The following is a 24,627-nucleotide window of genomic DNA, read 5'->3' on the forward strand; positions in this document are numbered from 1 at the left end:
GAAGTAAACTAGGATGAACTCTGCCAGTAGTGTCCAAATTTCACAGGGGCATGAAAACCCACACATTTCTATATAATAAGTGGAAAATTCTTTCCTCTATTTGAAACAATTTAAAGGATGGGTGTGCTCCCATCCTTCCTTACCATGTGATGGAGTTGATAGTGTTGCTGTAGTGCTGATGATTCAGGCATAAAAGAAGCATTATAATTTTGCATTTCTTCCCTCCAGTAATCTTTCAAAACATTGCTCTGTGTTAAGAAAAAAAGTTAGTGGGATTTACAGACTAGTTTATTGGTGTAACAGCAAGAAACCAATTTAGATTAGATTAGGCTAGGTTAGGTTAGGCTAAGGTAGGCTGGGCTGGGCTGACTGAGGGTAAGGGCAAATGCAGTGGAAGTACTTGGGTGTAAAAACTTGTTTCTCGGGAAGTGCAGTGCTGTTCCTGCTTAGTGCTACATACAGTGACGCCGTGGGGTGGGGTAAGAGGAAAGAGGAGGGGTGATCTCCTAACAAACAGCTGTTGCAGCTGCAGAGAGGAAAAGGAGAAAGCTCAGGAGCAGCAGCAGCAATCCGACTCCTGTGACAGGTAATACTTCTTGAGTGAAGGTGACACAAACTGCTCAAATGCAAAAAGGAGAGGGGAAAAAACAATGGATGGCATGTGGGAGAAAAATACAGCAGCTGTACTCAGCAGCTCTCTTCTTCCTGAACTACAGGGCTTGCAGCTTGTCACGGGTAGGAAGGGGAAGACACAGAAGTTCAGACCAACATGACTTAATGTGACTTAGAAGGAAACTATGTCAGCAGAGGGAATTTTCTAGCAGATCTTGCCTGCTGAGGGGAAAAAAAAAAAAAAAGGAACATTGCTCTTTGTTTCAGCGTGGGGTCTGGTTCCTCATGTGTGGTCATCCAGCACAGGCAAACGGGAAAGTGGCAGATCATGGGAGTCCTGAGGGGCAGGAAAGTGCTCTGTGCACGCAGGCCTGGGTGGAATCCTCCGTGTGGGACAACCCTGAGAGCAACCTGAGTGTGGCCTTCGTCCTCTCACCCTGCAAGGGACACACAGATGGGGCAAGGGCTGACCTGATCTGGGTGCCTCTGCTGTGCTGTCACCTTAGCTCATGGGGGAGCATGGTCCTGACCACCCTTCAGACACTAAGGGCACCTACCTCGTGCTTGCCTCAGATGATAGTTACCAAGGAGACACACTGAAGACCTTTGTGATAAAAATAATAAAATGCAACAGTTACACTTTGTGAAATTTCTGCCCAAGGAAATACATCAGGCTTTGCAACTAAAATGATAAAATCTTTGCTGTGTGTGCTAATTCTGACATTTCTTATATTTCATCTAGTTTTCTGGGTTTTGAGCCCACAGAGAAAGCAGATAAGTTTTCTGCTAAGCAAGGTTGATGTTATATATGATAAGTGCATCCGTAGCATTTCAGTGATTTGGCATAGAATCAGCCATAGTAAATAAGGTGAAACTGACAATTAAAACAGCAGACAGCAAGTGCAGCCTTCTGGGTCTGTGTCTCCTGCAAGATCTATGTTTGTTTCTTTCTCCTGTCATCAATGCAGGCAGAGTACTGAAATGTGCTGTGACCGCCCTTCCCCCTGCAATGCTTTCAAATGAAAGAAACGTGAACGCCTTAAAGCAAATCACACTATGAGGGAGAGATGTGGCAGCAGATCAGGCACCAGGGTGGCAAAGTGAGGTTTGGAAGACTAGCCAGCAATCTGAGACAGGCTCAGGGACTGAATCAGTACCTGATGGGTAGTCTGTGTTTTGTCTGCAACAGGGCTGCAGAAGCAGGTTCTGGGAGTGAAATGTGGAGTCATCCCTGCTGTGAACCGATGGGAGCACAGGATCTAAATAAAGACCTCTTCTGCCCTTCACATTTCACATAGAAGCAGATGCCTGAATTTTGTGTTGTGACACAGAGCTGTTGGGACAGGGAAATAGGGAAATAGGTTATCTTTGGTCCACTTGTTTCTGTAGGTAGAGGTCAGCCTTTGGATGGAGAAGGACCTTGGTGAAAAGTTACATTTCAGCTTCCTTTTATCACACTGAAATCACCTTTCAGTCTCTTCAGATTTCTTCGCTTCTGTGAAAAGCTTTTGTTTGGTCTTAAGTACCTTTTATGCAGGGATTAACAGAGTAGGCTGAAAAAGTGTGATGCAGTCTCAGATCAGGGCTGTTTCTTCACAGTGCAGAGTTTCAGCAGGGGAGGGAGCTGTGCACAGCTCTGGGGCCAGGATCTGTCTGCCATGTAACACCGGTATGCTGCTCAGCACCACATCTCTCCTTGGGAATATGGGGCCCTCCATTAATGACAGTCTGTACACATTTCAGCAGTCACTAGTATATTTTAAAGATGATGTGTTCTAATATGCAACAGCTGCCACACTGCCAAAACACTATTGTGAGCCTGTGTTTACCAGTGTTACTCCCTGTTTAGTCAAGATTAAGTACCTTAAGAACTGGAAAAACAACAGTTTCCTAGCCAGCCAATGCAGGAAGAATTTGGAAAATACAACCGAATCACTGAAAGACAGGCTCGGAGGATGACAGAACATCTAGCAAACTAAACTTCAGAAGAGAGAAAGCATATGATCAGCTTGCATCCAATGCAATGTGCACACAGCAGTAGCAGACCAAAAGAGTGGTGGAGCTGCTGACTGGAAGGCCTCAAGATTTTGATGTCTGTTCCTGTAACTTCCATACAGTAACACCTATCCATCCAGTAACAAGGCTGTTTCTTTGCACAGAACAATGTTCTTAATTTGTTGTCTTTTTATAATATGCCGTTTCCCAACTTCTTCTTACCACAAGATGGAACAAAGTGTCATTCAGTAGTAAAACAGATGGATTTTGGTTTAAATCTTAATTGATCTCACTGGACTTCAGTTCAATTCAGCTGTATCCTACTTTTCCCAAAAGGAAGGTATCTATGGAACAGATTCCTTTGTTTTGGGTCCTTATATGTCTTACTTTTACAGTATCAAAGGACAGTGATGTCTTTTGGGAAATATTTTATTCACACAAATCTTTTTGTGCTTATAGAAGCGATGATGTGAATTGTCATCTTACATAACTGGAAGAGAGGAAGACAAGCACTTTTATGACCTCCCTGCAATTTACCTACAATAAAAATTTAGAAGATCAGTTTATCTATATCAATTTAAATAAGTCTGTAAGTATTGTTACTTATGGTCCAATGCTAGGAATGAAGGATAGGCATTCATCAAATTTAGATATTTTTGAACAGAGAAATTTATTCCATTTGTTAATGTACAGCCACAAATTAAATGAAGGTTTTTGGCAGAGACATACCACATGAACACATAGGATTAAAGCACAACTTGAAGAGAATACTACTTACTAGGGCAGGAAATTAATAGGTCCAATACAGACGATAAATTCTAGTACAAAATTAACAAGTTAATTTCCTAAAAAGTAGTCTTATAGCTGGAGGACAGGTAAATCTCTCTTTTCAGAATAGACCAGAAGAAAATGTGTTTATGGGAAATTAGGTATATCCAGAGCTTGTGAAGTTTTACAAAAAGTCAGACTGTCCATGAAAATTAGGTTAGAATAGCTGCAAAAGTTAGTCTTCTCCCACAGGAGAAGATTTTGTTTATTAAATGCAACTTGAATCCAGAAGTTAATGGAGTATCTTTGTTTAGATACTTCTTCCTCTGGAGGCACAAATTTCACTTTATAGCCACATATCACCCTAATGATTGGTGGGAACTCTGAAAATTTTTCTGGGCATATCCCAAGTATAGCAACAAAGGGAGCCTTTAATCCATTAGACAGAGTTCTGTTCTGGGACCTCTGAGAGACACACACAGGTTTCACTGATCTGTTTATATTTCATAGAATCAAAGAATGATTTGGGTTGGAAAGGACATTGAGAATTGTTAAGTTCCATTCAGCTTCCTCTAGTTCCAACACCCCTGCCATGGTCAGGGACACCTTCCACTAGTCCAGGTTGCTCAGAACGCCATCCTTCTTTTGGCTTTGAACACTTCCAGAAATGGGGCATCCACAGCTTCTCTGGAGAACCTGTGCCAGTGCCTCACCACCTTCACAGCAAAAACTCTTTCCTTAATATCTAATCTTAACCTGCCCTCTTTCAGTCTAAAGCCATTCTCCCTTATCCTGTCACTTGCTCTTGTAAAAAGTCTCCATCTTGTTAAGTTTGCTTCAGGTACTGGAGGGCCACAATTAGGTCATCCTGAAACCTTCTCCAGGCTGAACAGTCCCAGTTCTCTCAGCCTTTCCTCAGAGGAGAAGTGCTCCATCTCTCTCATCATCTTGTTCTCTTGTGCTCTGATCCTCCTCTGGACTCTCTCCAACAGATCCATGTCCTTCCTGTGCTGGGACCCCAGAGTTGATGCAGCCCTGCAGGTGGGGTCTCACCAGAGCAGAGCAGAAGGGCAGAATCCCCTCCTTCTCCTGCTGGTCCTGCTGCTTTGGATGCAGCCCAGGACACGTTTGGCTTTCTGGGCTGTGAGTGCTCATGGCCATGTAATGTCCAGCCTCTCATCCCGCAGCACCCCCAAGCCCTTCTTGGCAGGGCTGCTCTCAATTTCAGCTCTTTTCCTTTGACTTACTAACATGTCCAAAGAGAGTGCAATTTCTTACAATGTTGTTTTAAGTCATATAGTTTATTATTTTCACTTTCCACAGCTTTACCATGAACATGTACCTGTTTGTGTATGACTTAATACAATTCTGTGGACATTCTTGGATTTTTACAAATATGATCATCAGGTTCATGACATTTGGAAAAGGTAAGGCTCGTTCTCTATTTTCCTTGGACATTTTAAGTGGCAATGACAGACACACAGAAATATCAAATTAGAGATAAAGTTAAGATTCTCAACATACCAATAGTCATTCTCAACAGTCCAATACCAGGGACTGTAATTCAGTCAGAAAGGCACTCCATTAAAAAGGCTGAACAAATTATTTGTGCCTGTCTTCTACCCTTGTCACACTGGGAATGAAGCTCTTGTTTTACTAATAAACTTTAATATTCAGTGGCATGCTAGTAATATTTGAATTAGAAATAAACCTAAATGACTAGGTCCAGTCATTATGGCAAATATTAATCTTACTGAAGCCACTGGGAGAGAACATCTTTGTGGTTATTACACATGACTCTATCTCCAAAAACATTACAATATATTTCTCTTTCTGTTGCCTGGGGTTAAGACACAAAAATAGAAAACTAGTGACTGGAAATTTAAAATTACTTATAATGGTGGACAGTTTTAGGCATATAAAATGCCTACTTTCTGGACTACTTGTTTTCAGCAGTGCAGATACGGGCAGGAACTCAACATCTTCTAGTGTTTAGAAATACTTCATGCATTTCCTCAACATTTTCTCCTATTTAGAAATACCCTAAAGCAGTATCTCTAAACCATCACATCCTGCACAGTGTTTGCCCATGCTTTAAGTATAGGGAATTTAATTATTTTCTCAGCTTCCTGCATCTGTGTCAGAACCACACACACACAGAGCAGACTGCCTCCTCCACTCCTTGAAGCTTTTCTTCTGCTTTCTTCTACCAGAAGTGTGCTACTGAGTGAACTTTATTTCTTGTCAACTCCAGTGATGATAGTGTAAAAGCAAACCCAGCAGTTGCTCCAGACTTTAACTGTATAATCATTCCTCTAATCTTCCTCTTAATTTTGTCTTTAGATTCACTGGCTGACACGTTTCACTCCATAGGACTGGTAATGCGCCTTTGCCAGTTGTTATCTGTACTGGAGATCCTACACATCCTCATCGGCATTGACAAAAGCCGTCTCCTCCCCAGATTTTTGCAGGTAAGTTTGTTCTCAAAGCTCTCCTTTGATGACTGACACACAGCAGCCATGGCTGCCCCTGGGGACAAGCCCAGGCTGAACTACCCTGAATGTTGACCTGCACCCTTCTGCAGGCAGCCTGGTTTCCTGGTAATTTCCTAACTGCAGGAATTGGTTCTTCAGAACTGGGCTGGTTGGGAAAGAACTCTCCTGTCAACTTTCTTCTTTTTGAGTGAAACTGCATAGTGAGTACCCCATGCTTGGTCCCCAGCATGGACCCAGAAAATGTCCAGATGAGTGGACACCAGCAGAAGTGGGTCAGTGGCCAATTGCAGTTATCAAACCAAGCCAGGGGGGCTTGGTCCTTCTAAGTTTCTCCCTACATAACCTCCCAGCATCCCTGTAGTCCCCCTAAGCTATTTTCCCCTCCTTCCAGAGGTAATGCACTCTCTTCTTTTTCCCTGACTTCCAGTAAGTTCTCTGTTCAACCAAGCTGGTCTTTTTCCCTAGTAGTTTGTCATATGTTCAGTTGAAGGCAGAAAACCAGCCAAAACATCACATGCTATAGCAGAAAGAAAGATGATACTCTGACAATTTCCTTGCCATGCTATTTTTTTTCTTTTGGGTGCTAATATCAGGTTTTGTTATTTTTTTCTTAATACATTGGAAAAAGGAAAATGGTTACTTGAATTTAACTTCAAACCTTTTCGATCCATAGTATTTGAGTAATGGTGAGACTTGTATTTCTCTCAGCAGTCAGAAGGCAGAAGACCAAGAGTAGCTAGCTATGTTTTTCGTTTTCTGGATAGCCCATTTTTGTCAAATGGCATATTCATGGGTGAAGATGTTCCTCTTTTCAAGTCTTCATTAACTGTCTAAATAACTAATTAACTAATTGACTTATACAGATCTCTGTCCTTTACACTGCTCCCTAAGTATCAAATCCATAAAAATGTGAAGAACTGCTTTTCCTTGCCTAAATCCACAGGCTTTGATGCTAATCTAGGGGAGAAAGAAGACTCCTATCTAGTATGACCTGTAACAAATCTCACATGTCTTGGAAAGAAGAGCACCCTGCTCTTAGTCATTAAAGCAGGCCTTGTCCTGACAGAGTTTACACATTCCCCAGCCCTGACATAGTCTGTTTCTTTCCTAGCCAGACTTACACAAGGCAGAGATCAGGGAGGCCTGCACAAACACTATTCTCTTTTGCCACAAATGACATTAGTATGAAAGGGATCTTCTGAGCAAGAAAACTGTGACCTTTCTTGGGCAGTGCAGTTTGTGCAGTGCTCTCCTGGAAAACATGGAGAAGCGGCTCAGGGAACCATATGGCACTGTGACTCTCAGTGTTCACCTCACACCAAATATAGTTTTGGATCCTTACTTGGTTCTTTGCCCAACTGCACTCTCACCATGAACAACTCTCTTCCCTTGACGTTAGCAGCAGCCTCATGCTGTCCAAACAAGATATATAAGCTCTTTGGTGGAGACTCTGCTGTCCCATGGGTTACTCACTTTTGCTGAGAGTGTAGGTTAACCATCTGTATGCCACCACTACTCCCACATGCCTCGTCACACTTTCTTCACTGCCTCTTAGGAAGAAAAAAAGGTATATTTTCCACAATGAACTAGGGAAGGACAGTTGGTTAAGAAATGTTTACATTGCTGCAGCTTACTAGACTGCTGCACAGTCAGGGCACTGACAAAGGTACAAGAATTTGAGAGAGGCTGCCTGGTTCTGTGCTCCTATCGCCTATTCCAACTCAAAGCTTAAAACATACCCCTGTATGCATCCCTCATTAACAGGCGTATGCATGCACATCCCCATTGAAGTTCACTTGGGGTGATAGCTAGGATGAGAGAACAGCTGGCTCAGGCAATGTCAGGGAAGTACATGGATGGAGGTAAATCAATCCTTGAGTGAAAGATTTCTGCCTATTGCATTTGTAATGGTTTAGTAGCATTTAAGAAAAACACTTTGAGTTACATGATACAGATAGTGGAAAAACAAACTCAGAGGAGTATTCTGGAAAAACTCCTTGAGGGACAAAGCCTCAGGCCACCAGGCACCTGAGAAAAGCAAGGTAGGTCAAGGCCAACTCACATAATGAAAGAAAGATGTGTCCTATGTGATGGATGTGCTGGGGTAAGGTGAGGCAGGGGATGGTCACAAAGCTGATACAAAGGGATGTCTCTCAGGCTATTTACACCTTAAATAATTGGAGGAGGGCAGGAGAACATGTCATATGTCATTGTCACCACCAAAACAGAAGGTAATGAAATGTGTTAGCCTGGCAAGGGAGTAAAGGCTGAAAGGACTTCTACCATAGCACAGAGAGAGGAAAGGTCTCAGAAAAGAGTGATTTTTTTGTGAAACAAAGAGTAGTTCTTCATCCTTTGCGAACAGATTGAATTTACCAAACCAAAAGCAATGTACTATGGCTTTGTGATAAAAACATTATATTTTTTAAAGTTTAAATATTTAGTGGCACTTATTTTTTTTGTTAATATACACTAAATTGAAGAACTATGTAAGCATTTCAGGTACTGAGTACAAAATTGCAGAGTCATGGTTATTAAAAAATGGAAGTGAATGTGCTATTTTCTCTAGCCAAATTTGCTCTGTTTCACTTACTTGATTAAAAACCTCAGTCTGCCTTCCAGAAACTTATATCATCCTACAGAACCTGCTGCATCCTATGAGAGATCAGTGTCAGAAGAGGAAGGTAATTCCAATTTGATTTTAAAGAAGGAATGAAAACTGAAAACATTATATTTATGCTTTGTGATATGTCAGCACATACTTCCTTTTTATGAATGTGAAAACATAGGACTGGCAGTTTTGTGCTTTTTTTTTTTTTTTTTTTTAAATTTAAAGCATGAGTATAGCTACAGAGAATATCATATCTTCATTCATGAAAGGACAGATGACCCATACAGGAAATGATCCACAGCTGAGCAGCAGCACATGTATTTTATTTACATGTGCATATGTGTGTATTTATAAATGTACATGAATCCATGTATATATGCATACAGATATGTGTGTACATATATCAACATAATATCAAAACATACTACTCTTCTCCAAGAAGCACCCCGCCTCTTCACTTGCAGAAAATGTCCCCAGCCTTTGACTAATCTCTGCATTTACCTTTGATTTGTGTGGGTTACCTAAAGCTAGGAGTGCTATGAAAGAGAATAAAGGCAAGCAGGCAGACGACCTGCTGATTTATGCAGAAAAAGAGGTAGGATGCCACTGTCTGTCCTCACGGGGATATCAAAATTGTCCTGAGCAGCCAGCTCTGTGCCCTGCCCCACAGATGTGCTCCAGACCAAGGCCCTGTCCTTCCAGTCTCAGTGTCTGGTGGCTGCTTTGTGCAGCCCATTGCTTGCCAGATGAGACTGCAGTCTAACAGGAACAAAATACCTCAAGATGACTAGTTTGTGCCATGTCCAATTTCCTGTTCTTGCAGGTACTTAACATACTTTATAGCTGATTACTGAGTTCCTTAATGTGTAATTAGCACAGCTGTGTGCCTCCATTGCTCCCCTTCCCCAGTATGAATATCTGATGGAGGCAATCTGCTGAACCCCAGGTAGGTGGTTCTAACTGCCTCATGTTTCTGCATGTATACTGGGAAGAGAAGAAAATCCAGTTTCTTCCACTTCCAGATTATAAGGCTGAACTGTGGGTCTCTGTAGTCATTCTGTCACTGGCCTGCACACATCCATTTGAAACTGGAGTTTCAAACTGGAGTTTGAAATGGCAACTACCTTTCTGCTGCTTGTCCTTTCTCTCACTGAAATGGGATCAGATCCCAGTCATTTACCCCATGCTGTTTTCTAGCACATTTCCCCCTAGCCATTTTTTGAAAAGTGAGTGACCATTTGGAAAATCTTCCAGCTCTGACATCTAAGAACATGTCCATCTTTTCACTATCATGATGAAGCCCTTGGTCTCTAGGACCTGTGGCAATTTCCTGAAGTAGCTCTTGTATTAAAAATAATGCAGAACTCTCTCTCCACATCTCAAGTCTGACTTTAGAGTCAATAACAAAATGCCCACACCAGCGATGCTGCATTCTTTACCACTCTACGTCTAACAATTTTAACTCAGATCCTATTTTATCTGTTCTCTCCAGCACTCAATCCCACCCAGTGCTCACACAGCTTCTACATTTGTTTTGATTTCCTTCTTGTGATGGTTGCCCTGCTGTGTTTCTTGTATCTCTATCTGGTTTCAGATCTGCATCAATACTTCCAGTTCCCCCATGTTTTCGCCGTGTTCGTCAGCATCACTGTACAACACAGGACCTATTAGCTCTCACTTTCTGTTTCCTGACCCATCTATACAGAAGTCTGCCAACATCTGACCTTTTTAAAAATCAGTTCCTCAGTTAGGGAGCTATGAAATCAGCAGAACAAGATGACAGTCATAGGGGGGTGAGAAGCAGGAAAGCCACTTTCAGCTGTTGTGGTCCCTCAGTGCTTTCCAAGATGAGGAACCAGATCCCTGGGGGACAGACACGCTCTCTTTCTGTATGAAAAATTGCTCTGACGTAATTTTGCTGAATAGTGAAGACCACTTTATCTGACAGATGTGGTTTCGAAAAAAGAGAGTTCATGGCCAGAATGGTCCATGGAGGAACCCACAAATATTATGTAGTAAAACTACCACACAAACTTGCTGAGAGGCAAAATTCTTACTTTGTTTAAGGTAGGAGTCTGGGGAAACCAATGAAGAATAACAACACTTAAAAAACCAACCTTGGTAATCCACTTTAATTTTGTAACTTTTAACTGACTTGACATCACAACTTGTGAAATCACTACAACTAACATACCTTATGGAAGACATGGCATTGGGTAAAAAAATCCAACCTAATGAAGCTATATCAATTCATACCAATTGCTTAGATGCATATTTTCTACTTCAACACTTTCAAATAGAGTGTAAATCAGAGTGAATTGTTACTGTTCTGGGACAGTTTGATAACTTTTGGAGTACTAATTAATTTACTTTACAGGGCAGGGCATGGATACTGTTAGAAAAGTTTTCAGAAAAGCTGCAAAAAGACACACTTATAAAAATTTCTTGAATTTTAATATTACCAAAGTATTTATTTTAAGCTGGAGACACTGCCTGTTTAATCCACATTATCTTTTCGTTTGTAGGTTGGATAAAGTTCAACTACTAGAAAAATGCTAGGACATAAATACTGTGGCAATCATTCACATAAGTGACAAGCTTAAACCCACTTCCCATAACCAAGAATAAGATGGAAAGAAAGATAAGGAATTCTGCTTTTCCTCCTTCTTTCTGCAAATCTTACATGAAAGAGATTCCTTGGGACACAGATTTCCAAGATATGAGGAGCAGATCTGGGAGTGCAAAATTAGTACTTTCTGGCATATGACCTCCCCTCAAGAAGGGCCCTCCATATCCTACTGCCTCCCACACAGCCTACAAGCAAGGAAGCTTATCCCTGCCAGCCTTCCAAGTAGTCAGGTGCAGCAGGAGTAGTCCTTCTTCCATGACCTCCCTGGGCTCATCCACAAGTTTCCTTGGCTACAAACACAAGTCATCCCAGCTGGCAAGCCAACTTCCACATGTACCATAACAGCTCTTTGATGCTACAGCCAGCAGTGTCCACTACTCTTTGCTGAAGGACTTCGAACAAAAGCAGGCCATGAAACAAAATATTTACTGCTGATGTTGTGGCCTCCTATTTTGCCAAAATGTCACAGAAATAACAGTTAGAGAAGATGCCAACTGAATTCAAAGTTTTCTTTCCTTTTCAGATCACTGAGAGAATAATTATTTTATTTGTCGTGATCAACAGTCAGGAAGAAGTTCAAGGGAAATATGTCGTCTGTGTTTTATTTTTCCTTTGGAATTTATTAGATGTGGTCAGGTAAGGAGTCAACATCACAACCAGGAGGGGAAAATGGGTTATTCTTGCCAGCTGAACTCAACCCCTTGTGCAGCAGGCTTATTTAATTATTTCAAAATTGGCAAAGCATGTTATTAATTTTTAAATAAAAGCTTGAACTTTTTAAGTTACTGAATGATTTTTTACAAAAATCCACATGGTTAAGAGGCAGAGTAATTTACAGATGTAAGATAGAGTAATGCATTAGCAGACTGCATTAACATTTGTAGTTCAAAGGCTTTGATGTTTTTAACAAAAATTTAAAAGGCATTCATAACTACCTTCTGGAGAACAGCAGTTCCTGAAACCATCCTGGTTGCCATTACCATCCTGTTGCTTTATTATTATTTTTTTATCCACTTTGATCCAAGATTGACAGCACAGTAAGGCAGCACCAGCAGAACTTGCAAAGGCAGAAAGACTATTCTGTGTTAATTGCACGGTGCTTTCCAAAAAGCCAAGAGCTCCTGCTGCAGGAGACTGAGAGTTTTGGTGTAGTAGGGCATATATCACACCACAAGAACATCACATACTTCTCATACGTAATGTAAGCCTCTATGCACCTCAGTTTGTAGACTTAGAACATATACATACAGAATTAAGAAGCATTTTAAGAAGACACAGCTCTCACAGTAACACATGTATTGCAGCTAAACTTTTTTTCCTGATAAAATGCCTTTCTGCTTATTTAAATATATTGCTTTGGGCACTGACTGAAGAATATGGTTTTAGGCAGCAAAGGAAATATGTTATAAAAGAGATCTGAAACAGGAAAGTGTCAGAGAGAATTAATAAAGATTTTAAGTCAGCTTCAGAGTATTTAGAAATAAATTTTAATAGGCTGCTGCTTGTAATAATTATTTTGATTATAGTTCCATCCCATTTTTTCTTGAAGTTTGTAAAACTAAAACAGTAAAACCTAATCTGAAATGAAAGGGTTCAGTGCAGCTGGAGAAATGCCAACAGTGTAAACAATATTGGCTGTGAAGTCTTGTCAGTGCATAATAGCACCATTGATGCATCATTATATTCTACCCTTACTAAAGAACAGAGTTAAACACCACAGCAGTAATAGCAGTTGTTTAACAGGAAAGCTCCTGTGGTCTATAGTAGCAAATTACCAATTCAAATAAACCACAGTACAGCTCATACAAATTTAGAATTCTTAACTGATTTATCTTACAGCATCCATGACATGTCCTAGGACCTCAAAGAAATATTCATGTCTAAAAGTGCATAGGGATCTCTCCCATCCCTAAGCCAACTACTCTTGAAGTATTACAAGTTTTTCCACATAAACTTTCAGGGACATAATTTTTTCTGAAGGACTATTTATTTATGCATCATGGCTGGTGATATTCTGAGAGCAAGTTCTGATCTTTCCTGCTTATACCATAACAGCCCATGGAATTGTATAGAGAGGGAGTAGTTGTTTCCTTTTTGTATTGTGTTGAGATTCAGCCTTAAGAGCAACAATAATAAAAAATGGAGACGATCCTGAAGTTGCAGAGGGCAACCTTGATTTTCAATGGTCCACTCTTCTACAGTCCAGGTATAATGCAAAATTCATCAAATTAATCAATAGAAAGGGAATATACATGTGTTTAGCACTAGTTTTGTCAGAAGTTAGTCAGAAAGTCTTGGGTAATAGATGCACATCTCTAGCAAGCGCAAAGTGCAGAAAGTCTTCCAAGCTGACCAAAAATGCAAACAGACCTGTTTCTCCAGTGTTTGGAGAGCTGCTGTACCACTTTAAGATCAAACCAAGATCAGGTCACCTTTGGAAACTGAAGTACTAAGCATTCTGGTCTCCCAGTAAGCAACAGTAGCAGCCACAGTAAAAATAAAATGCTGCAATACGCTGGTGAGCAACTGCTTGTTTTGGACCTACTACCCCTGCTGAGGTCCAGGAGAGGGACAGATGTACTACAGGTTATGTACCTGCAATTGCCTTCTTGTTTAACCTTCTTCAACAGTGATTCAGCTAGCTCAGCAGTCATAAATCAGGATTGTCTCAGTCCCAAGGAACAGTGATATTCTGCCTGCCCCCTCAGTTGCAACACCCCCATCTGAAATCCATTTTCTGATGGACCAGTATGAAATCATGCTGGTTTCTGATAGAGCTTTTTGTCTGGAGGGCTTTATTGCTGTCTGCCTATTCTAGGGTAGCACCACAGGTAACTCTTCGGAAAAAATGAACCATCTACTTTCAGACATTGGAGTCTGAACAAAAACTGTTGCTGGCTCTGAAATTTACTTAGACAGCTCCAAGCTCTTCTGCGATTCCTTTGAATTTTCCAATAGTGTATCTTTATTCTAAAGACATCATAATTTCCTCTGAACCTATCTGCTTTCCTCTTATTGCAGGTACACTTACAATATGTTGGCAAGGATGGGCATATACTACTTACCATTAACATGGCTCAACTTCTCACTGTGCATCCCACTTTATCCCCTTTCAGTTCTGGCTAAAGGTAAGGAGTTGGGAAGGGTACCAACCACTTGCTTCCTTAATATTCTTCAGTAAAATGTGATCACTTCAATTGCTGTTTGTGTTTAACATAGTTCCTCACGCGTTGCCAAAGCAGTCATAAATGTTCATGTACCTTCATATTAACCTCTATGTCACCTCTGTCTCTCTTTTGTGTTATTTTTATTTCAATAGGGACTGTCTGGATTATGGGGTTGTGTGTCTGGTAGGTTTTAGGGTTTTTTTGTTTGGTTGGTGTTAAGTTTTTAAAAATCTGGGAGAATGTTCTTTTTGTCTAAGTAAAGCAAAAATATACCCTCATAAAAGACATATGGATTCCTCCCTTCCAGACTGAGTGTACTAGACAGCAAGTTCCAAAGCTTCTCCCCCACTGAGGCTGACCTTAGTAGGTTATCATACTTACATTGAGAACTCTGCCCACTGAGAACACACTGAAAGTACTTGTTTCTGACAGAACTTGTTAGTGAATGGGATATATGTATTAATTCTAGTATTTAGAGCAATTAGCACCCCAAACCTACAAAACTGAACTCAAGGAGAAAGCATACATATGTATATGAATGCATATATATAGGTATATAAAATATAAGAAGTAACTGACTTGTTCATTAAGCTCTTTGATGATCTTCTGCTTCCTTTAGACTAAGAATTTACCATGTTTTTACAGGATTTGCAATTTGTGTATCACTGCCTTATTTTGAATCCTTTGGCACATACTCCATCAAGCTACCATTTCCATTCACATTCTCAATCTACTTCCCCTATGTTCTGAAAATGTACCTGCTAGTGCTTTTTGCAGGTAAGTATCTCATCTTCCAGAAAGCTGGGTCTGAACACAACTGGGACACCCTTGCAACAAAAAATCAAATCTGTACTGGGCCTTTCAAAAACTCTAACTCTCTCTAACTCTACATCTCCTGCAGACCTCTGCAGAGAAGTGCATCACTACCTGTTTTGATTTCCAGTATTTTTCAAATACAAATAGTTAAATATGCAAGATGTATGGTTTTATGCACCATGCATATGGTGCATAAAACCACAGACCTATAGAAGTTGTTTCAGTGATGCTAGCCTTGCAGCTATTTAGTGAAACTCGCTTTTTTGGTTTTTTTTTTGTTTTTTTTTTTATCAATTCTCATTTGATCATATGCTGGTTCTGTGCAAGTGTTCCTCACTCATAACTCCTAGCTGGGATGAAAAATTATATCTCAATTAAGACTTTTACAGCATGTTTATTTAAAGGGATGAAAAAACAAGGCCACTCCAAAACTTGCATGTAAACAGATCCCTTCTCCTTCTCATCAAAATACTTTCAAAAAATTTCAACTGAATTTAGCTGCATCATACAGAAGTCTTTTTTCTGTCATTGGCTTTAATGTGAATTTGAAGGATCTCATCTTTATGATGGAGTGTTCTGTTCCTAAGTACATAGAAGGAACTGTGCAAGCTTGCCAGATGAAGGCTCTTGCAGTTCCTTCTAAATTAATTATAGACAGTTTGAATTCTACTCCTTTGTTCTTACACTGTTTTGTGTTTTGATTCAGGTATGTGCTTTATCATCCAGAACCTCTTCTCTGAGAGAATGGCACACCTAGAGACGGGCAACATCAAAAATAAAAGAAGCTAAGTTGATATTTTGTTTGGAAGGACAAAATATATTCCTAGGGGATTGCTGCACATCACAGTTAAAAACAAATTAGAAAAAGATTTCTCAATGCAAAACTCCTCTTTGCATGAACATTATCCGGCTGTGTAGAATTTTCAGAAAAGGCAAATCTCTTTTGTGCACCTCAAAAATACAGCAGCTTTTGAAAACTTTTGAATGTTTTGATTTCAAGTGGCCAGAATTTTTAAAATTAATGTTTTTTTCTAATATATCTTACAGAATTCTGAAAAAATTGAAGCATGTCACAACTCACAGCCACACCCTTATTTCAGTGTTAATTCTTATCTATAGCTACAGATATTCTGTAATGACAATATCATTTAATCTGTAATATTACTTTATACTAGGCTAACATATATGTACCTCACATATAAATGCTAAATTGGTGGAACTGGAATTTCTCAAGGAGCAGAAGTCAGAACCTTTGCAACATAGAGACTAACATGCTGATTAACCTAGGCATTCACTAAGGATCCTTCACATTCTGGTCTCATCCTTCAGTTATCAAAAGATGGTTCCAGAAAATGCAGCTAAATCAGAAGGGCAAGTGTTAAGGTACTCATCTACTATGTATTCAATGGGATGTTTAAGGGTAAGAAATAAACACTTTTAATAATGTGTTTGGCATGTCAGTCTCTTCCCCCACAATTATTTTCTTCCATGCTGAACAACAAATAGATACGTGCAAAAGAAGTGTGATGTAGTCAGGTCAAATAATATGTTGTTCCTAAAAGGGAACTAAATGACTATCAAAAGCCATGTGCAAAATTCTAGGCATTTTACTCAATTGTATTGCTCCTCGTACTTCTCTAGGATAAACTGTGAGACTACAACGAGAACATAGGCTTTTCAAAGGTTGGCAATGAGGAATATACACAGCAACCCAGTGGATTATACAGGCAATAATGGCCAAATAATTCCTTAGAGGCTGGCAGGAGCTTTCCTGATGTTTCATCTGTATTGATTATCACCTATTTTCAATTCAAGCATGTGGGGGAGAAAAGTGAGGCTATTTTTTTTTTTTTTTAGCTGACTGAAAACTGCAGGAAGGGAGCCTAGATTGTAGGAGTAGGAGAGAAGGTAATATTTAAAGGGAAACTAAATACTATTAAAATATGAAGAGGGTTTTGCCTGTATGACTTTTCAAACCATGCAGCCTAAGAGGTTATATAAGGAAAGAGTGAAGCTAAATTAATTTGTAATGAAAGGTCACCTACTATAATTTTTATTTATTTAATACACGTGGCAGACAATGCTTGCAGACTGTTTTGACCAGCAAGTATTTACAGACCATAAGGAACAGATCACGCTTAGAATAGTATAGTGTCAACCCTGGATTAGTTTTTTTCAAACCACTGCAAACAGAAATTTAGAACTTAGTAGAGAAACAGGAGTGCTTTCACTTTGGGCTTCTGTCTGACCTAAACTGATTCAAGTGTGAACAGAGTTAAGAAACATACAGAACAGCTGAGTAACATGACAGTTTTGAAGACAGCCAGAGTAAATCCACATTAAACCACTATATAGCTTGCTAAAGTTGAAACATGAACATTTTTTCCTTGGAAATTCAATCCAACACACCAGAAACAGCTGGTTCCAGCTAGTTCCAAAATTGAACCACTGCAGGACACTGCTGTATCAAACAGCAAAGATGATGGCATGGCATCTCTCTGAAAACTTAAGAAAAGGTAAGAAATGTTACGCAGCAGCTGCAAGAAAGAAGAGTAAGAAAAATGTAAGAGAAACAGCTCTGTAGACACCAAGGTCAATGGAGAAGGAGAGGAAGAGCTACTCTAGGCACTGCAGCAGATTCCTCTGTGGGCCACGAAGACCATGGTGGACCAGGTTCTCCCTCTGCAACCCACAGAGAAACACATCAGACAGGACATCCACATGGCAGCCTGCGGAGGACCCTAGGCTGGAGCAGGTGGCTGTGCCCTGAGGGAATCTGCAGCCCATGGACAGCCCACACAAGCAAAGAAGGAACTGTAGCCCATTAGGGACCCCCACTGAGGCAGCTTTTTCCTAATGGATTGTACCCCATAGAAACGACCTATATTCAAGTAGTGCTTGAAGAGCTGCAGCTTGTGAGAAGAAACCATGAAGGACTGTGTCCCATGGGAGGGACCCCATGCTGGAGCAGAGCAACACTGAGAAGATAAACAAGCAGCAGAGATTAAAGTTTATAACCTAAATGCAATCTCCACACCCACCTTGTACTACCTGGGGAGAGAGGAGGTAGAAAATGCAGGAATGAAGGAGTAAAGTGAACCTAGGAAGAAGGGAGGTGTAGGGGGGGAGTTAGTTTTAGTTTTGCCTTTTTTCTTTCCATCCTACTCTATTTTTAATTGGCAATAAATTTTTCTTTGACAAGTTGAATCTGTTTTTGTGACAGTGAATAGTAAATGGTCACTCTGTCTTTATCTTGACCCATGAACTTTCTCATCCTATTTTTTCCCTGTCCTGTTGAGGAGGAGGAGGGAGATTGAATGTCCTATTGAGGAGATGGGGCTGAATGGACATCTGGAAGCCAGCTGAGGTCAAACCTATCACAGATAAAGCCATGTTTATTGTTTTATGTTAAAAAAATGTTATGTCTTGAGACTTACAGCTGGGTAAAAGGCTGGAATAGGAAAAGGATTCCTTAAAATTCACTATGGAGAGGTCCCGCAAGCATAAACTGCCTGAAAAAGGCATGAAGCTCATGACAGAAGACTTTCCCACCTCCTGGTACAGAGGTAACTTGGGGCAGGCAGTTGAGAGATTGAGGTAGTCAGCCTACCATGTGTGACCACAAAAGGCCACTGTAACTTCGGCTCCAATGCTTCACCTAAATCTCAGAATAGGGCAGGCAAAAAGATGTCTGAGACAATGGCTTTTATGATATTGAGTTGTACTTCAATGGTTGTAGCCTCTTAGGAAGGGATGGGATCCACCTGTCTAAAAAGGGCATGAGAAGCTCTGCCAGCAGACTGGCCAATTTTGTGAGATGGGCTTTAAACTGAATGACGTGGCTGGGGTCCAAAGTGGCAATACTCACGCCATTGCTTCCTCCTGGAGAGTGGGCCATGCCAGCCAGGGTGAGCTTGGCTGCCTCAAGATGAGAGTCTTAGGGCTACCCACATCAAGGGTATATGGCTATGTGGAATCCTCTTACACCCCTCCTAGGGAACCTGGATGCTCGACTGCCTTCCTGAAGTGCCTGTACACAAATCATGGAGCACAGGGAATAAACAAGAAGAACTGGAAATCTGTGTGTGGTCAGAGTCATGCTCTCACTGCAGTTTCAGAGACATGGTGGGATAGCTCACCACTGGAATGTTGTCATGGATTCCTGTGTACTTTTTAGAAAGGACAGGTCAGCGAGGTGAGGTGGTGGAGTTGGTCTTTATGTGAAAAAGCATCAAGCTCTGCCCAGGGGCAGACAAGGAATTGAGCATTTATGGGTAAAAATTAAGGGACAGTCTAAAATGGGTGACACTGTTGGGAGTGTTTACTACAGGCCACCTGACTCGGACAAGGAAGTTGATGAGGCTTTCTATGGGCAACTGGAAGTAGCCTTGAGATCATGGGCCCTGGTCCTCTCCTGAGCATTCAACAATCCTGATAATTGTTGGAGGCAAAACGTGGCTCGGCACACAGTCCAGGAAGTTCCTGCAGATACTGGAAAATAACTCATTAATGCAAGTGGTGGAGGAGCCAATGAGGAGAGGTGTGTTGCCCTCCAGAGGACCCTTCCCGCTCCAATAATTCTGTGATTCTCTGAACTTAAATCTTTGTATCTTGAGATACCAGCACCCCCAGATCCCTTTATACAGGGCTTCTCTCCAGTGACTCCTCTATCCATTTAGACTTGTATCAGGAACCTGATACCTGGTACCTCTGTACCAGATGCAGAATCCACCATTTTAACTTGTTAAATTTCATGCCATTAATTATAGCCAAATCTTTGACTATCCACATCTTTCTGCAAGGTCTCTTGTCCCTCAAGAGTCAACAGCAACTTTCAAACTTAGTATTATCAGCACATGTAATTGTGCATTCAACTCCTGCCTCCTAATCATGGATACATACATTGAACTGAACTGGCCCTAGATTTGAAACCTGAGGAACACTGTGGATGACTCTTTGTCAGCTCCATGTACTACAATTCTTTGAGCTTTGCCCTTCTGCCAGTTCTTTAACCAGAGCACCATGAACCCACTCATCTCACCGTTGAATAGCTTGTTCAGACAGATGTTGCAAGGGACAGTATCAAAAGCCCCACTAGGTGGGTGGCTGTGTCATAGAAGGGTATCAGATGAGTTACTCAGGGCTTTCCCTTTGTGAACTCATGTTGACTGTGCTTGATGGTTGTATTGTTCTTTAAATGCAGTACTTTATGAAAAAAGTATTGCACTTAAAGAACTTTATGTTCTTTAAATGCAATACTTTAAATACTTAAATACCTTTCAATAGTATCCAGTATGATCGCGGTAAATTTTCCCTGGTAATGAAGTTAACAGGCTTGCAGTTGTCTGTGCCTTTCCTCACACCCTTCTGATAAACTGGATTAATGCTGGCCAGCTTCTGGTCAGCAGGGATCTCCCCACACTCCCAATAGATAGCTCCTCCAGTGCTCTGGGATGAATCCCATCAGACCCCAAGGACTTACAAGGATGAAACCGATATAACTGCTCATTTACAGTTTCAGTGTCCAGAAATGGAAAGTCACTGCTGCTGTATGTTCTCTGTCAGGACAGGCCAGACCAGTGTGTATCAGTGTTATTAATGACTGATGAAAAAGCATTATAATGCCTCTGCCTTTTCCTCATCCTTTGTTCAGGCTGACTACCTTCATCAAGAATTGGTTGAGTATTTTCCCTAGATCTTCTCTTGCTCTAAATGTACTCAGAATTTCTTTTTAATCTGACCCAACGCTAGCCAGTTTCAACTCTGAGCTTTGGACTTTCATGTTTTCTCCCTACACATGGAAACCACAGCTCCGTAATCATCCTGTGAGGCCTGACCTCTCTTACAGAGATCATTCTTTGGAGTTCCCTGTTCAGCCAAGCTGCTCTTCTGCCCTTCTTGCTTGACTTTTGGCATAGTGTGATTTGCTTGTTCCTGTCTTTCTAAAAGGTTGCTCTTAAAAATGGACCAACACTCATGGAGCTCTAAGCCTTGAAAATAACTGCTAACTAGCTTCCTAAGCAGTTTAAGATTTGCTATCCTGAAATCTAGGATAGCAACTCTGATGACTTGTTTCTCATTTACACCAAAAAAATTAAACTTGTGGTTTAAACTCATGATTATTGTGGCCAAAACAGCCACCTAAAAATCCCATCTTCTCCTTCCCTATTCACAAACCTCAAGTTGGGGATGGGGAGGGGCAGGGGGAAAATTGAGGGGACATCTTTCATTTTGTCTCAATGAATACTTGTGGCAAGAAATAATCTTCAACACACTTCTGGAATTTCTGAGACTTCCTTGTACAGTTGTCTGGCACTTCCAGTTGATGTCCAGGAAACTGACATTTTCCATAAGAACAAGGGCTACTGGTCCAGAGATGTCTCCTCATTGCCTATAGATTAAATAATCACTGCTAGCATTGTGACTGAGTGAACAGCAGCAGACACTTACAATGACATCTGCTTTGTTTTCCATCTCCCTTATTCTCACACAGAGGCTTTCAACCACATTATTCCACTGCAAGGAATGACAGTGAAAACTGTGTCTTCCAATGCAACTCCTTTGCCTTGCCTGCCTGCCTTGCCTATCCCTCCTGAACAGCCTATAGCCCTGCATGCAAGCACTCCAGTCATGGAACTCATTCTACTAAGTCTCACTAATCCCAATCTCATAGCGTTGGGAACTGACAAATGCTTCCAGTTCATCCTTGTTTATTTCTTGTATCGTGTGCATTGGTGCATTGTTTATTCATCCTGTTTATTTCTTGTATCGTGTGCATTGGTGTTCGAACATTTCAAATACTCTCTTAAACTCTCAGTGCTCTTTGCAGCACTGTAAGCATTGCCACCCTCAGGCCATGCTATGCCATCCCTTGGCTTCCATGTTCTACTACACATCAGTAGGAATTTAGTTAATTCAGATGTTTACATAGTGCTCCTCTATGCAAACTGAAACACAGCAAGTCGACATCACACAGTTATTTCCTTTAAAAAAGACAAAATTTCATCTGAATTAAAATGCTAATCAACATGCAAACTGAGATGATTAAAGGTGTAAGTTAGTTTGAAACAGTACATTAAAAATGGACCATTACAATGTGACATATTTGGCTTTGTTAGAGATTACTTAGAAGTGCACACAAATGGAAATGTAATGAACTGATATGCACACTTGCTCACAAGGACTTTCAGTGAGTCCTTCTGCACATTCACCTTTAGACAGTTTTCTCAGTATAGAGTTGCATATGCAGCAGAAACCTACCACTAATTATCCACTATTTTGGAAAGGCAAACAAGTACTGCATTAATCCTCCACACACCCAATCACTGAAGAAATGCTCAGCCTTCACACAGTACTCTGTTGGATGAGAAAATCCTAGAAAGAGTCATGGAATCATAGATTATTCTGAATTGGAAGGGGGCCATAAGGACCATCAAAATCCATCTCCTGGACCTGCACAGAACAAACCCAAGAGTTGCACTGTGTGCTTCTTGAGCTCTGTCAGGTTGGTGGTGCGACTTCCCTGGTGAGCTGTTCCAGTGCCCAACCACCTTCTGGGTGAAGAACCTTTTTCTAATAGCCAACAACATAAACCTCCCCTGACACAGCTTCAGGCCATTCCCTCAGGTACTGTCACTGGTCATTACAGAGAAGAGATTACAGAGAAGAGATTAGTGCCTGCCCCTCCTCTTCCCCTCACAAGGAAGTTGTAACTGCGCTGAGGACTCACTCTCCTCTGTCTCTTCTTCTCCAGGGCGAACAGACCAAGTGACCAAGAAGTCAGAGGAAAATTTCTTTAACAGAGGAAATGTTATTAGTCCTGAAAATAACATAATTCCTCCAGTGGGGTGTATCTTGTAGATGTATGGAAATACAATTTCCTTCAACCTGATCAAAAATCAACAATGCTCTTACCAGCACTGTTTTGAAAGATACTAGGGAACAGTGCCCAATTATATTCAGTTAATTTTTGTCTACTTCAGCTAAGAGGATTGCTAAAAAATATAAAATCTCTTTTAATACCTATCTTGGCAAGTTTGCAAAGTGAAAAAGTCTCTATTCCTTCAGAAAGAAAAAAGTAATAAATAAGGAAAATAGCAGGGGCTAATCTATTTAAGATGATAAATGTGGAAAAGAGTTGCTATATTGTCCCTTTTCCCTAGAGGCAGAGGAAAAACTCTCATTATGTGCAGAGAAGTGTCAAGGAGACAAGAACAGTTACAAGTGGAAAGAAAATGGCAACTGTCCTGGAGCTGCAGATACAACAGCCATCAGCACCATTGACTCATTTCAGCAATCTTTATAAAGCACTGCAAACCTGACATGCATACCCATCCCTCTTCAAAAATCCTGCTCACACTATATAGTCATAATGTGTTGCCATTACTGCACAAGAAGTTATTACTAAAGGAAGGATTACCAGTTCAAAAGTAATGCTCATTCCAAGTCTGTTACACTAAAATATACTTTAGTAAATACGCTATATCCATCAAATTTTACTAGTTTGCTTTATTTTCAGCCATTCCTTCAAAGCTTCCATGAATTAAAGGAATATTCCACTCCAGTTTTTGAGGTTCCCAGATGTCACTGAAACAATTCAATTGAAAGTGAATATTTCAATTTTCTCATTTAGATTCAGCACATTTGCAGAACAATAACACATCACTTAAAGACAAAATATTGCTTTTCATAGGAATTTTTGTATGAAGCAAAAGGGTAAAAAAAACTCAAACCCAAATAAAAATCTTGTGACAGGAAATTTCTTTGAAATACAGCTTCTTGATGCCTGAATAATAATATTATGTTTCCAAGTATGGACAGTTTTCTTCACTGGATAAGGTGCGGTGTGTAGCTACCACCTATAAGCTTTAGTCCATACTGCTTTCTTCTTGAACTCTGCAAGAGACCTCAAGGCCAGAAGTGTAACTGTGAAGACAGGGACAAATTACATTAAGTTGTGCAGTCCAAAGAAAAAGATATGAGAGTATTCTTCCTAGTAATTTTACTAGCATAGGTATAAGTTTAGGTCTCCTTTTACTGACTCTTTTCGTAATTCTTTCACTTGTTGTCATGTACTAGGCCCTTCCTTTGCTTTGTGGCACATCTCCTGCTGAAATCATATCACATCATATTCTAATTAATCAACCAATTAGGCACACAGATCAACCAACATTGCAGAAAGTTCAAATTCAATGAGCATTGATGCAAGCCAGGACATAGGAAGCACTGTGAAGAACAGAAGCACAAAGTCTTAAGTCCTCTGCTCAATTCACTGATTGGAAATGCAAATCACTGATTTCTTAATTCAATTTGAAAGAATCATGTGTTTAGTCAAAATCCAGTAACTAACCTAGTCACAGTCTAGTTATTCAGATGGAAGTTTCATGTTCTAGTATGTAAAAGGAAAAAAACAATGTGAAGCTCAAGGGGAACAGTGACTTATCTCTATCAGGGCATACTGAGAAAATATGGTGAATATCAGAACTCTCTGATATACAGAAGAGGTTCTCCAACAGCCCTTAGCATTGCTTCTGG

General features: G+C 40.5%; 2 protein-coding genes and 1 long non-coding RNA gene across 5 annotated transcripts in view; 1 reads left to right on the plus strand and 2 right to left on the minus strand.

The window, feature by feature from the left end:
- The first annotated feature begins 536 nt into the window (after nt 1-536).
- HACD4 (3-hydroxyacyl-CoA dehydratase 4) lies at nt 537-16,541 on the plus strand. The gene is made up of 7 exons (XM_054003867.1): nt 537-586; nt 4,699-4,802; nt 5,719-5,846; nt 11,634-11,746; nt 14,132-14,238; nt 14,923-15,054; nt 15,800-16,541. Exons 2-7 carry the CDS (start codon nt 4,706-4,708, stop codon nt 15,880-15,882), a joined length of 660 nt encoding a protein of 219 aa, XP_053859842.1. The 5' UTR covers nt 537-586; nt 4,699-4,705; the 3' UTR covers nt 15,883-16,541.
- Nucleotides 15,526-20,119, minus strand: LOC128822224 (uncharacterized). 2 transcript variants are annotated; one of them, XR_008441402.1, is made up of 4 exons: nt 19,996-20,119; nt 18,135-18,193; nt 17,503-17,598; nt 15,526-15,846 (listed from the first exon to the last, which is right to left on the minus strand). It is a non-coding gene; the product is annotated as an uncharacterized LOC128822224 (long non-coding RNA). The 2 variants fall into 2 exon arrangements; XR_008441403.1 differs by lacking the exon at nt 15,526-15,846 and having other exon boundaries at nt 17,147-17,598.
- A 3,462-nt stretch (nt 20,120-23,581) lies between these two features.
- FOCAD (focadhesin) overlaps nt 23,582-24,627 on the minus strand; it is a 95,280-nt gene continuing 94,234 nt past the window's right edge. For both annotated transcript variants that reach the window (XM_054003141.1, XM_054003140.1), the window contains exon 45: nt 23,582-24,018. In XM_054003141.1, the coding sequence (XP_053859116.1) occupies nt 23,945-24,018 (74 nt within the window). In that variant the 3' untranslated portion in view covers nt 23,582-23,944. The remainder of the gene's footprint in view (nt 24,019-24,627) is intronic.

This window comes from Vidua macroura, chromosome Z, assembly GCF_024509145.1.
Source record: "Vidua macroura isolate BioBank_ID:100142 chromosome Z, ASM2450914v1, whole genome shotgun sequence".
Taxonomy (NCBI): Eukaryota; Metazoa; Chordata; class Aves; order Passeriformes; family Viduidae; genus Vidua; species Vidua macroura.